Source organism: Melospiza melodia, chromosome 5 (assembly GCF_035770615.1).
Source record: "Melospiza melodia melodia isolate bMelMel2 chromosome 5, bMelMel2.pri, whole genome shotgun sequence".
Taxonomy (NCBI): domain Eukaryota; kingdom Metazoa; phylum Chordata; class Aves; order Passeriformes; family Passerellidae; genus Melospiza; species Melospiza melodia.
In genome coordinates this window covers 35,706,447-35,720,066 of record NC_086198.1, presented here as the reverse complement: position 1 = coordinate 35,720,066, position 13,620 = coordinate 35,706,447, and the positions used below count along the sequence as shown (strand labels likewise).

General features: G+C 39.4%; 1 protein-coding gene across 3 annotated transcripts in view; it reads left to right on the top strand.

Moving 5' to 3' along the window:
• Window positions 1–13,620, top strand: part of PRDM5 (PR/SET domain 5) — a 59,176-nt gene that overhangs the window by 13,578 nt on the left and 31,978 nt on the right. For 2 of the 3 annotated variants that reach the window (XR_010027939.1, XM_063158023.1), the window contains exons 4-10: window positions 2,460–2,643; window positions 3,373–3,547; window positions 4,280–4,372; window positions 4,645–4,766; window positions 6,514–6,593; window positions 9,875–9,959; window positions 11,223–11,380. Coding sequence is in view for 2 of the 3 variants with exons in the window: in XM_063158023.1 (XP_063014093.1) it covers window positions 2,460–2,643; window positions 3,373–3,547; window positions 4,280–4,372; window positions 4,645–4,766; window positions 6,514–6,593; window positions 9,875–9,959; window positions 11,223–11,380 (897 nt within the window). In the remaining variant the exon portion in view is untranslated. The remainder of the gene's footprint in view (window positions 1–2,459; window positions 2,644–3,372; window positions 3,548–4,279; window positions 4,373–4,644; window positions 4,767–6,513; window positions 6,594–9,874; window positions 9,960–11,222; window positions 11,381–13,620) is intronic. The other variant, XM_063158024.1, reaches the window with a different exon arrangement.

Here is a 13,620-nt window from a genome sequence, read left to right as displayed (position 1 = left end):
GTTCTAAATTTTCAGGAGTGATGACTTAAGTGTTTTATGCTTTTGATTAAAGTGTGATGGGCTGTCAGTGGTCCTGTGTTCCCTCTTATAAAGCAGATATGAAGGTGTTTAACTGTATGGAAAAGCCAAGAGTCTGCGTGGAAGACTCCTGTAGTGGACCAAGAAGGAGACAGCAAGGGCTGTTGGGCCTGGAAAACTCTATTTGCTGAGCAGGTCTGTGTGGCTTATGGTGTAAAAGAGGACAGTGAAGGCAGAGGTGAGAAAAACACAATTGAATAATAAACCAGGAATAACAGGAAGGGAGGTTGTGGTGCCACCATGATGAGCAAGCACCTGGAGTTTTCTCCCAAGGACAGTTGTGGTTTTGCTGCAGGTGAGTGTTAGGAAAACAGCCAGCACATGGGCAGGTGGAATGGCTGCAGATGTGTTCTTAGAAACAGAGGGATTATTCAAATAATTTAAAAGACTATTTGCTGTGCCTGCATGCACATAGATTAATGTGATTCATACAGGTGCTGCTGGTGGGGGGAGAGAGATTTAAATTCTTTTGTGGTTTCTGGAGAGCTTCCATTGCTTTCACTCAAAATGCTGCCTTGAGGAGCTACTACAGCTAGTGGGTATATCTTGATTAATTAGCTCTCTGAATACGTGGCTGTTAGCATTTGTTTGGATGGAAAAACCAAACAAATTAACCTTGGAGGAGAAATGAGTTTAGATTGGGCTGGGACCAAAGCTAATTTCTTTCTAATGCAAATGTAACCCAGAGCACTCTAACATTGACAGCTCCTAGTACTTGGGGCTTTATTTTTGCTTGGGATACATGACTTTTTCTTTTTTTTCTTTTTATTTCCAAATTTTGAAAATCTTTTATTTTTTAAATTCTTTCCATTATTATTTTTGGTAATCCAGTAATAGATTGTGCTTCCCTTCATGAGGTTGTCTTCCTTTTAGAGTAAGGTTGTCCTAAACAGTGATGTATAGAGATTTACTGGTTTTATCCTGTCTGTGTGGAGACTGAGTGTAGAAAGACCTTCTACTTTTCCTCATGTCAAGAGGATTTGTTTTGACTTTAGACTGTACTAAATTAAAGGTTTCTGCAACTTGACAGAGACATATGAAACCCTGCAACTTGTCAATGTGTACAGAGGTTAGGTTGGTGTGCTGATAGATATCTGGACTGCAGAATAGATCTTGAGGAAAAAAAAATCATAATTTTTTTGTTTTCCAATGCTGATGTTGAGATAAGGACAGAAAAGTGGTGCATCCTTGAAAGTAGCAGCTCTATCCAGTCTACTGAATTAAGTAGGTTTCACTCCTGTGTGACAGTATCTTGTGTAAAATATAACAGACCTACTGTAGCTCAGGGAATGCTACATCCTTGTTGACAGTTTAAATTAATCTTAGTGTGTTACAAAAATTAAAAATCATTATCTTGTCCTTGTTCAAGGAAGCTTGTTACAAAATGTATGGCTAGGTGCAGGGCAAAGAAGCTTCAGTTAACTTTTCTGGGTGTTACTCAGATAAGATTTAGGATTTATGGTAGAACTGGGAGTCTTCATTGCATAGAAATGAGTCTCCTTCAGTGCTTTGGGCAGCACCTCAAGCAGTTGGTTCACATATAGAAAGAAGAAAAGGCATCTCTATCCCCCAGAATATCAGTTTAGGGAACAGATGTACAGATTCCTCCCCACACCCCATAGTGCTAGCCTTGGTAACTTTAATGAAGTAGTGTCAAAGCCCAAAGTTGTTAGTTTATGTAGCTACTTGGAAGCTTGTCCAGGCATTATCAAGAAGCTTTTGGAGCTTTTTGTTTCATAGTTTGTGCTGTTGTGCGGAATGGGGCTGGATCCTTTGGCCTTTTGTGGATCCACACTGATTTAAACCAGCACAGGGTTTAAAGTGCATTTTCCAGATGTGCCTGCTAATTTGATAGTGAAGATAACTGACCAGGGGTGAAAGCCCATTGGAGAAGGCTGGGAATCTTGAGGAGAGGGAGAAAGAGAAAATAACACTATGTAAACATGCTGCTGAAAGCTGTGATAGAATTCCTGCAGTCAGCTGGGGAGAGAGATAAAGCTGTGCTGGTTATCTCAATTTTGCTGTTTTTCTATTCCTCAAATCTTTCATTTTCAAACCCTGAAGTTCTTGTCAAGTGGACTGTGGCAGGAAAGGACTTTAATGCCATCTCCACCTTGGTCTAAGCTACAGGGGAAAGTGGAAAAGCCTCACAGGTGAGGCAGGGGAATATTCCCAAAACAGCAGAGTACAAAAGCACCTTGTCCATGCAGCCACTCTGGGAAACAAGTCTTTAGCAAGGCTGTTGTAGCATTGTGCTTCCTGAGGAGTGGAGCCAACCCTTCCGTGGTTGAGGGACAATATTAGTTTAGGGTCCCATACTTGTCCAGATTTTTGTTTTTCTGACATAATTGTTTATTGCCTCTACTTCCTGTTTGCAACAGGAGGGGGAAAATATTTTCTATCTGGCTGTGGAAGATATTGAAACAGACACAGAACTTCTGATTGGGTACTTGGACAGTGACATGGAAGAAGAGGAGGAGGAGGAGGAAGAAGTAACTGTTATCCAGGAAGATGAAGACAGTGGCAGCAATAAAGAAGTTCAGCCATCTGGTGAAAAAATTGCAGGTGGGCAATATGTAAAACATAGGGAAACTTGAGAGCTTGAAAGTGGTGATGAACAAAGAGAACATTCACTGTATAGGACTGGGGAACTGAAAAGTCCCTGGGGTTGAATCTGAGTTCTTGCTTTATTTTTATCTCTTTTTTGGGGTTTGGGTTGAACTTCTTTGCCTTATAAGGAGCAGCAAGTCTTGTGAATTAGTGAATGAATGAGTGAGCCTGGGTAGTAACCATTAATTTTTGAACTGAAGACAGAATTTGTTTCGCCTGACACACAGGCTTATAAATGCAGAACTTTTGCTCTAAGAGGGGTAGTTTCTTTCTTACTTAGATGGGAGAGAAATAAACCTTCCCATAGAGCTATTCAGCCAATCCTAAGGCGTGTAGGAAAAGGAAGGTGAGCTGAGCTGTCTGGGGAATTCTCAGCATGTTTGTCAAAGATGAAGATGAATTCATAAACGACAACTTGCATTGAGGTTCTGATTGAGTTGAATGACTGATTTGGGCCAACAGTCTAAGTCACACCCATCTTAACACTTTCCATCCATTTTCAGTAATGCTGGCAGTAATTAATCCATTTGAGATAGGCTGTCTATAATCTCTTCAGAGACACTGTTTTTTGTGAGTTTCATGCCACCCTTTTGCATAATCTGTTTCTGGCAGAGAGTCTCTCTTAATGTAACCCAAAAACCTGGGACCTACTCCTTTACATTGGTGTTGCTTCCTTTCATGCAGCTCCCCTCGCCTGTAAACAGGACCATGCCTGTCCAAACTGTGAGTCCAGCTTTGCCAGCCAGGAGATCCTAGCGGAGCATCTGCAGACTTTGCACCAAAAACCCAGTGAGGAAAAGGAATTTAAGTGCCGAAATTGTGGAAAGAAATTCCCTGTTAAGCAAGCTCTGCAAAGACAGTGAGTAGAAACAGCAGTGTTTTCCAGGGACCATTTAAATCAATTTAATTCAATCCTTTGTTTCTCTTGACCTAATCACAAGCTAAGCTTTAATTTTTTTTGCGTCTGTATTTATACCCTTACCCTCTGCTTTAATCTTTTAATGTCTTAATTTCTTGTATTTGGTGTAGAATTCAATGGGAATTGGAAAAATATTGACCATTTTTTGTGTGTTAAAGTCATACATTCTGGAGACCAGACCAGAGCAAGTTTGGTGCAGCATTACTGGTCTTCATCAGTGGAATATTTAGTAGTTTAGGAGGTGTCATTTTCAAGCTGTGGATGCTGGTGCTGAATTAAAGTAAGATTTAAGGAAAATAAAAGGAAAACCAGCACTTTATGTTCGCTTAATTAAATATTTGCATGATGGAAAAACAAAAATGGAAACATCAAAGATGTGAGGTTTAAGAACATGACTTTGTTGTCCTTGAGAGTATAAATATGCAGGTTTGTCACTAAAGTCATATATATCTTAGAATTATGCTTCTGCACAGAAACATAACTGGTTTTCTTTTGTTGTTTATATATACATTTTCTTACAATTAGATAGATGTATTACTTTTTATTATACATTTAATTACAGATTGTTAATCTATATTTTGTAAAGGTATATGTAGTTTGTACTTAGTGCAAGCCTGTGAAAGTTGTAGAACGTTGCCCTTACTTCAATTTTTCTCTTTTTTTGTCTCTTAGTGTCCTTCAGTGCACAGAGAATATCAGCCCAGGAGACTCCTCAAGAAGTTTCCAGTGCTCTGTTTGCAATACTGCCTTCAGCTTGGAATCGAGGTTTTGTGTCTGAGTTACAGGACTGCTGTCATGTCCTTGCTGGCCTCCCTTTGCATGCTAGCTTTCCAAAAGCTTGGGAGTGTTTGGGAATCCTAACAGGGCAAGGACTCAAATGCTTTCCTTCCTCTCTGCTGTAAGTAATGCATGAGGTGGCCTTGGAACTCTGCAGTGCAGCATGTGTTCATCTCTGAGTACTTGCTACAGCTCTGATTTCTGGAGACACTGCCTGATGTGTTTTTGTTTTTTTCCCCTCTCTTTGTTATCCCATGTAGTTATGAGCAGCACAAGGAGGCGTGCAGAGGGGATGCCAGGTTCATATGCAAGGCAGATAGCTGTGGGAAGAGATTCAAGAGCAAGGATGCCCTGAAAAAACACAAAGAAAATGTTCACAGTGGTAAGAAAGAGTTTAATGTTCCTTCAGAAAAAATCCCCACGGACGTGTTTCTAGCTTTAAATTTGCAAGTCAGAGTAAACATTGTCTTTGATTTCTTTTTTAATGGATTCATTTGTATCAAATAGAAAATTAAGAAGTAACTTAATTGCAAGAGTTACTATTCCTCCTCCCGCCCCAGGAGAAATTACTGTAGGCCACATGAATCATTAGTCTCCTGCAGGAAATGTAATAGGAATCTTGAGGAGTTTAAACTAGGCAAAGAGTAGATGAAGCAAAATGTTACTGGAGTGAGGAAAGTCAACCACTGGCACAGGAAATGCTGAGTTCTTGATTTTTTGGCTTTTTCAGGACACAATAGGATGTCTTTTTTTTTTTTTTTGCCTAATCAAACGATTAAGCTTGATGAGGGTTGCATAAAACCCTGTAGCATCTGTTTTGCAGGAAGTCAGACCAGACCATCCACTGGTCCTCTTAGGCCCTGGTGTTTTCATATCTGTCTGCTGTGAGTGGTTTTCACTGAAATGTCACCCTCTTCTCATGGGAGGGCAAAGCACTGCTCTCAGGTGCACAGCACAGATCCCAGTTCTGGCATTCTGCACTGTCTGTGTGTCCCCTCTCCTTGTCAAAGAAATACCTTTATGTGTGGGGACAACAGAATTCCAGAGTGACAGAAAACCGTCTTCAGTTGATGGTGACAGCACTGAGATGCTTTTTAAAATCTTAAAATCTTTTTAAGATTTTCAGTCTCTTTCTGCTGCCAAACTCTTGCAGAGTAGAGAAAACTTTCTGTCATATTCTTACAAAAATTGTCTCTTTTTTTTTGGTATCATTAATAATTTTTTAAATCTATGAACGCTTATGTTTAGGCTTAGTTTTTGTCAGTTATGTAGTGGTATATGAATTCCACATTGAAGGATTAAGTATATTCCAGTCGTATGTGTCTATTTGTACATATAAATACTTGTCATAAGTTTTGTAACTTTTTACTTTTATAATGTTTCTAATGTTCAGTGTAGTATGGATGTGTTTTACCTAAGCTAGGAACTATCTTGCATGGGCATCTTAAATTATAAACAAAGAATTAGGTTTATTTGTGGCGTACTAGAAAGAATCTGTAAAGGTAAGTAATAGATAAACTCAATTAAGTGGTCTGTGACTTTTTGAAGCAGCTGTGAAAAGGGAAGGAAAATGTCTGGTAGCTGACCTATAGCTTGTTTTGTAATTTGCATTTTAGAAAATATTTGAATTCATTATCTGGTGCTAATATGATTGCCCTGATTAATTCTGCTAAAGACCATTAATGATACTTTATGTAGTAGGATGCTTAATGCTTTCTAAATAAACAAAATAGGAAATGGTTTTGACTTAATTTTGAGGGTTTTTTTGTCACTGCTGCACTAACTCCTGTATTGATTTCTGGATGAAATGAACTGTTCAGTTGCCAAGTGAGCTGTTCTCAGCTGTGAACTGTGCTCTTCATGTGGGATTGGTGGGGTACGATAACATCTATTTGAAAGGTTTTTTGCTTTATTGTTCTGGTTTTCTTAATTTACATTCCACCAGTGACTGGTTTGTTGGACACCCACAGAGAACTCCTGATGCAGAGTACTTTGAAGATGGGATACAAATGTAAAAATCTTATGTCAGTCAAATGACCTGTGAAATGTCACAGGCTCAGTGGAAATATTTAGGTTCTTTCTTAGCACTTCCTCTTGAAGATGTTGGTGGTATTTTGTTTCTGTTTCAGGAAATTCTAGGAAGAAGCTGATGTGTTCAGTGTGCAATAAGAAATGTTCCTCAGCAACAAATCTGCAGGAGCATCGAAAGGTCAGTGAGATGAAGGCTGGCTCACAGCAGGCACTGACTTGCCTGAGATGTGAGGCTGTGCTGCTCATGTCACTTGAAAGCTGCTGTAATGCAAGCCTTTGGGTGATCTCTTTCATGCTTACAAAGCCAACCTGGTGCAGTGTGGGTATCTGCTTTTTTAGTCGCACTTGCTCTAGCCAAATATCCCCCTAAAGTTTTCATGTATCTCTTCCCAAATGCTAATATGTTACTCCAGCATTAAGTCACAGTTGCCTGCTGTTCTTCAGCGTTCTTAAAGTGTGTTATGTAACCATGGCATACATGCAGACCATAAAATAGGTTAATGAGCCTTCAGTTTTTCTACAAAATACAGTAATTTTCTTATTGCTTTTTGAAATACCACTTAGGGGAGTTACTTCTATTGTAGTTATGCAGTAGTAAAAAAAATTCTTCCTCAAACCCAGATTTGAATGTCTTTTTTTAAATGCACATAATCTTTTATAACCAGAACAGGAGGGGTTAACAGATTGAAAAGCATCTATTGGAAATAAGGGTGTTCATGTAGAAATACAGATGGACCATGAATATGAGATTCTGAATCCATTATACCCAGAGGAAGTCCCTGCAAGATTAATTTGATAAACCACTAAAACCCAGGAGAATCTGTTTTTGCAAAAAGCTGCATTGTGCTGTTTATCAGATTAACTGTAAGTCTTTAATAATACCCTGGCTATAACCTGAATCCATTGAGGATATAAATGATATCAATTAAAGTATGTTGTTGCAAAGGAAATGGTGGGGCCCCTCCTTTTTAATTTGTTTTTCTCCTTACTTGCATTAGTATGCCCTGCACTTCTTGTCTAATAGGGCCATATTTTGTTATAGTGGTGTTCCTTGCCACATGTTGTTACAAGTTTTACACATTGGCACAGGTCTTGCACATCAGGCCTTTAAAATGCAAAATGTTCTGGTTAGAGTGTCCATTTTATTAAATGTTTGTTCTGTTTAGGTAGTTGTAGTTCTGGGCAGACATTGTGACACACAAGTTTCTCAAATATGATTGATGTTATCAGTTCAGCACTTACCTAAAGAATCACCATGAAGATTTTGTGCATAAAACTTTCTTTGCTCTTTTTTTCTTTTAAAACATCCAGAAAATGGCTATTCCAGACTTACACACTTATATCAGAGAGTGAAGGAGATAGCACATACTCACACTGTTTTTTTGCTTGAATTAATCTCCTTATGTAGGAAGAGGGGCAGGATCATCAGCATTGGCAAAAACATTTGTACAGGCAGTAAGACCAGTATGAAAATAATAGGTAAAACCAGGAGAAAAAGACAAATTTTTTTCCTCCTACCCATTTCAATGTAAAGAAATAAAAGTGGAGAATAAAAAGGTGAAATATAACAGAAAATAAGCCCAAACAACAGAAAAAGTCTGATAAAGACAGAGAAAGGAGGTAAAGGGGCTGGCTGGAGGGAATTGATGCATGTTACTTTCTGAAGACATGGTCATTCACGTCTGTAGTTTTCATGTCAAATTTAAACTCATTTTTAGCTTTGTGTGTCTTGTGCACTGCTTGTGCCTTAACTGTCTAACTGTATTCTGATACTTGAGTTCTGATGTCTGAGTAAAATGCTAAGTTCAGTCACTCAACAGTGATAATAATGAGAAGGAAAGTGAGGGGACTGTTAATCTTACTGATGCAGTCAGTGCTAAATGATTCCTTTCAATATAAGGATCTCATGTTTTGGATTAGAATTATTCACAGGAAGTCATATTTCAAAGTGAGCAGGTACATGTGAGTAGCACAGGCTGCCAGGCCTCTCCACTGATGCTCCACTGTAATGGAAAGGGGAGAAACATTCAAACCAATCTCAGGGTGGCTCGTTCTTTTCCCAGTCAGAGTTGGTAGTGCTGCACTTCCAGTGTTTGTAGGTGGGCTGGGGGAGTCTCTCTCTTCCTGGCTGTACAGCTGTGGACTGAGCTTCTGACTCTTCATGTAATGGTAAATGATCACACTCTTAATGTGTTCATGGTAAAGCAGCTCATTCTTCTTTTAAGAAAGAAGATTAAGGACACTTGGAGTGTAGGGCAATCAGGCTTTTTTGGATTTGGAATTGCAGGTTTTGTGTGTTACGGTTAAGACTGGTGCTAGTGCCTTTCTGGATTTCTCAGCAGATTTCTTCCATGGACCTGTACAGTTCCATTCAGCTGTAGTGCTGTCTGCCAAGGGACCAGAGCAGGGTGTAGATCCTGTAGGTGCACACTTTGTGGTGACTGGGGTGGGGCTGCAGCTGAGCCTCATCCCCAATGTGCTACAGCTGTGGGCAGCAGGTGAGCAGCATTGAAGGTAACGAGAGCCCAGGGACACTGCCCAACCACCAAAGGGTGCAGGGCATCAACAGGAGGGGATAAAACACTGGGCTGAAGACCAATAAGGTGCTGGTGCTTGAAGCCTTCTGCAGTGTTAGTCATGCCTCCACCATCAAGATCCTATTTTGGTCAGAATTTGAGAACCCTTGAGTCTCTCAACTTTTTAAAATTTGTAGAGCTGGACTTCCTGCAATATTGGCGTGAGTAGAGTCACACTTGAAAATCTTCTTTGCTTTCCAGCCCCTGACCCCTTTTTTTTTTTTACCTTCCGGTTCCAAGCATCTTTTTGGGTTAATTTCTGACCTTTTTGTTTAACACTGAACAGTGTCTTATTCTATTGGGCAATCGTTATTTTTTATTTACCAGTCAGCTGCCTCCTGGTTTTCCAGCAATTGGTCCTAAATGCTGTCATGTGCTGTGATGTTGAAAAAACTGTATTTGGAGTTTGAGACAATGCTGCCCCTCCACTGTCTGGCCTCTAAAAGCTTTTAAGAGAAACAGTCCTGCAAGGGTGTTATAATACTTGTTTTTTAAAATTCTGACAGAAGCTATGAAGTGGTTTCTGTGTTATTTTTACATGTATCTTGACTAGAAGAAAATGTCCTGACACGTTAGTCTGCATTTGGTTTTTTAATGCTTTCCTAATAAATTTTGAATGGCTCTGGTAGATAGAAACACAGATGATACAAACTGGCAGTATAATTGTAATGATGATTTTTTTGTTGGCAGTTATGAATTTTTACTTTTTGGGAGATGATGTTTTCCAGCAAGGGACAAGCAAGGGTGAAATCACAGAATATTCTGGAGTACTAGTAGAGCTACTGGCTAATAAGTAACTCCATTCTGTTAGAGTATTTATATCTGTGTAAGTGGTATAGTCTTGTTTTAGCCACACATTTGATTATCATAAAACATTTTGCAGGTCCATGAGATCTTTGAGTGTCAAGAATGTGACAAGAAATTCATTTCGGCGAACCAGCTGAAGCGCCACATGATAACTCATTCAGGTAATGTACAGAAATGCACAGAACTCTGTGTGTGTGGATGTGTATTTCATGTATGTGGAGTTTTACCTGGATTAGTTTCTTATGGAAGGCTTCATGAAGTCTCTGCTATCTAAGTTGGGCAAGCCAGTCTCAGGTTCCAAGGAAACTGTCTAAGGCAGCCTTTCCAAGCCTTCCAGAATTCCAAGTGATGTGGAGTAGTCCTCTTCCTACTGCTGCTTTGTCTCAAGCTGTTTTGTCCTGCTAGCTAGATGAGGTCAGTGAGCTGGAGTGGGGCAAAAGGTTGCTACATGGCAGAGAGGGGAGGTGACAAAACAGTGCCTGAGGTTTTCTGCTGAGGAGAAGAGGCTGGGAGCTGGGTGTGCTGTCAGTGATCTGTGCTACGCTGTTTTCCTGTGTATCTGTGTATGTGTTAGTGGGCTCATAGCTTCTGGTCAGAGGAGAGCAGCTCACGGGCCACCCCATCCACAGACCACCTGCAAACGTTCCCTTGTGCCAGCACGAGTCCCCTTTGAGCAGGGAGTGTCCCATTGCTGGGTTTGGCAGTGTCGCACGAGGTGGCTCTGGCAGGATATCTGACCACTGCAAGTCCAGCATTTTCTGTGTCCCTCACCAGTGATTAGAAACATCAAGCAACACAATAGAAACACAAACAATGTTCTGTCAAATGCATTAGCATTTAAACAAATGCAGATTTTTACAGCTGCACGGGCTTAGAGTTGAACTGTTTTCTTGGTATCAGTCCACAGCAAAATCTCATTTCTTGTAATATAATCTGTATCTCAGAGGCTCCTGGCTTTCTTTTGACACTTTTGGATGAGCATTAGTGCAGTTAAGTTGCAGTCACCAGTTGAAGCATAAAGGCTTTTTGCGTAGGAACTTTTGGGTTTGGAAGCTAATATGTATATTGTTAATTAAATTTTAAAACATTTAAACTGTCATGGCCTCTTTCACATTTGTAATCTGGAAACAGAGTTTTCCTCTTTGAAGTCATTCTCTTTTGATTTAAGCTAATTAATCAGAGTTTAGTTTTAGCAATGAGTATTGCAAAGAATGTGCCAATTTCTTGAGATACACGATGGCTCATCTTTTGTGAAGTGACTTAACTGTCTAACATAAAGGGCATTAGGTGTCTTTCTAATTGGTTTAATCTTAATTGGGTTGACTTAATTGCAGAAATCTCTCTGAGGAGATGACTGTCTCTGCCTTTCATCTTCTCCCCCTGTATAAACAGGAGATTAAATGTCCCCCACTCATTTTCTGCAGAAAAACGCCCCTACACCTGCGAGGTTTGCAGTAAGTCCTTCAAACGACTTGATCAAGTGACTGCACACAAAATAATACACAGTGAAGATAAACCTTATAAATGCAAGCTTTGTGGAAAGGGATTTGCCCACAGAAATGTTTACAAGAATCACAAGAAGGTAAAGCACTCTGCTGTTGTTGTTTACAGGTCTGCCAGTCTCAGATTTGCAGATTTTTTTTTTTTAAGTGGTTCATCGTTAAGCTCTGCCATGCTTATAAACATGGGATTAAAGTATTGGAGAATGTAGTTTTAGTGTTCTTTGTTATATCCAAAATTTCAAAAGGCTGAACCAATTCTAGTAAACAAAAAAGTTAAATAAGGAGAAGTAAAGCATAGTTGCTTGGTTAAAAGCATCAAATAAATCCCATTTTGACTTTTTTTGTTTTGTTTTGAAGTTTTTGCTTTGCTTTGGTTGTGGTTTTTTGCTGGTTTTTTTTTTTTTAATTACTAGATTACCAAGTTCATGTCACTGATTCAAAGATGTCTTCAAATACTTTTTTTTTAATAGTGTAATTGAATAAAACTATGTGTAGTCCTCTTGCAGTCATTGTTGGACTTAGCAGCAGATGCTTTCAAACTGCACTAAATTTGAACTTGGTGCAGTGTTCACATATTTAAGCAACATCAGAAGAAACGTTACCTGAAAAATAGACTCACAAAGGGATGTTCTGCCTGTGTTGAAGCTCAGATCTGCTCGGCCTAATTTTTGTAATGCCTGTCATTAGTTTTAACCTGGGTTTGCCATTTCTAATGGCAGGGCTCTATCCAGGACTGCTGTTTCAGAATTACAAGACTGTAAAAAGAAAAAAACCCCAACCTGATATAGCCATACGTCCAAGCCTTTCACAGTGTGGCTCATGTTATATTCCATCTGGGAATTTGGCACAGGATCTTTGCACCATCTCTTGCACTTGCAGTCATAAATCATGTAAGAGCAATAATAATGCCTCTCACAGGATGAAATGGTGATGACTGTCTAAAACAAGAAAGCATGCAGAAGCCTGCTGAAGGACAAGATTATATCCCATTCATTATATTTTATGGTCTAGACTTTAAGGAAATTGGACAGAACCTTGCAGATTGGATATATTATAAGAAAAAATGTATAAAATATTACCTAGAAAGATAGACCTATATTTTAAATGAATACTTTTTACATGTTTCCTGATGTTAGCCTTGATGACTGGTAAGGAGTTTGGGTTGAAAATGGACTTCAGGATTAAGTATGAAGGAGTAAACACTTTGACCCAATTCTGTGTTTAAAGCAGCAGTACCACCAGCATAAACAAGGATTAGAGGTTCCACTTAATGGGAAAAATATTAAAATTTAGACAGCTTTAGTGGGTACCAAATTTTGATGGAATTCCTTAAAGCATTTTGGAATGCTGGTTTCCTGGACCTGTTTGCACCTAATACTGGCTGTAAATCAACTCTGCTCTATATTGAGAGAAACTTGTTCCTGGGTTTGCATAAAGATTACCCAAACAGCTGTGGCTGTTCACCCATCCACATGTAGGTCTCTAAATTTACTTGCTGAGTGAGGAGGTGAACAGGAGAGGCAGGAGACTGACATGGATGGCCGGAGTTGCTTTTTTAGACACACCTCTCTCCATTGAGGAAACAACGGGAGGAGAGGGAGCAGGCAGCAGAGGGGAGTGGGTGTGTGTGCACAAAAGCCAGTTGTACCATACAGCTCAAAGAGGTGGTGGTTTGGAAGGCTGAAATAGTTTAGAGTGCCATGATTTTGGGAAGGCTGTGCCTGGGGAAAGAGGACAGTGGTTCTCTTGCTTGTTCACAGGAATGCTGATCCAGGAACGTGTAAATGTAAAACTTTCTTGTGTATTATACTTCTATGTATTTCTTCATCTTATGTTTCTAATGATTTTTAAATGTGTGTTTCCTGTAAGATGTCTTCCTAGGTTCATTTTCCTTTGGAGGAGGAGAATTGAATTTGAAATAATTTCAGGGTCCTTTTCTGAGTTTCAGGATTATGTTATGGGCTGGTAGCAGGGAGCATAGATACCTGTAGTAGGAATGATGGGTATAGCAGTTAAAACCAATTAAATCAACAGCATTTAATAGAAAACATACCTTTAAATTTGATAGCAACATACTTTAAAAACCTTGGGATTTTGCAGCAGACTTGCATCCTTTTTATATATAAGAGAGTCCAGATACGTTTTGTGCCTTTGAATTCTTTATTTGTGTTTTAGATGGAAACTTGTTGCTTTTGTTTCTGTAATTCCTGTGTGTGTGTGGTGGGGGGGGTTAACTTGATTTCATGTTGGAAGTCTCAGAATAAAAATGGCTCCCACAACATGTGTTTTTAAACATCTTTCAGATGTGGATGTCTGTTGG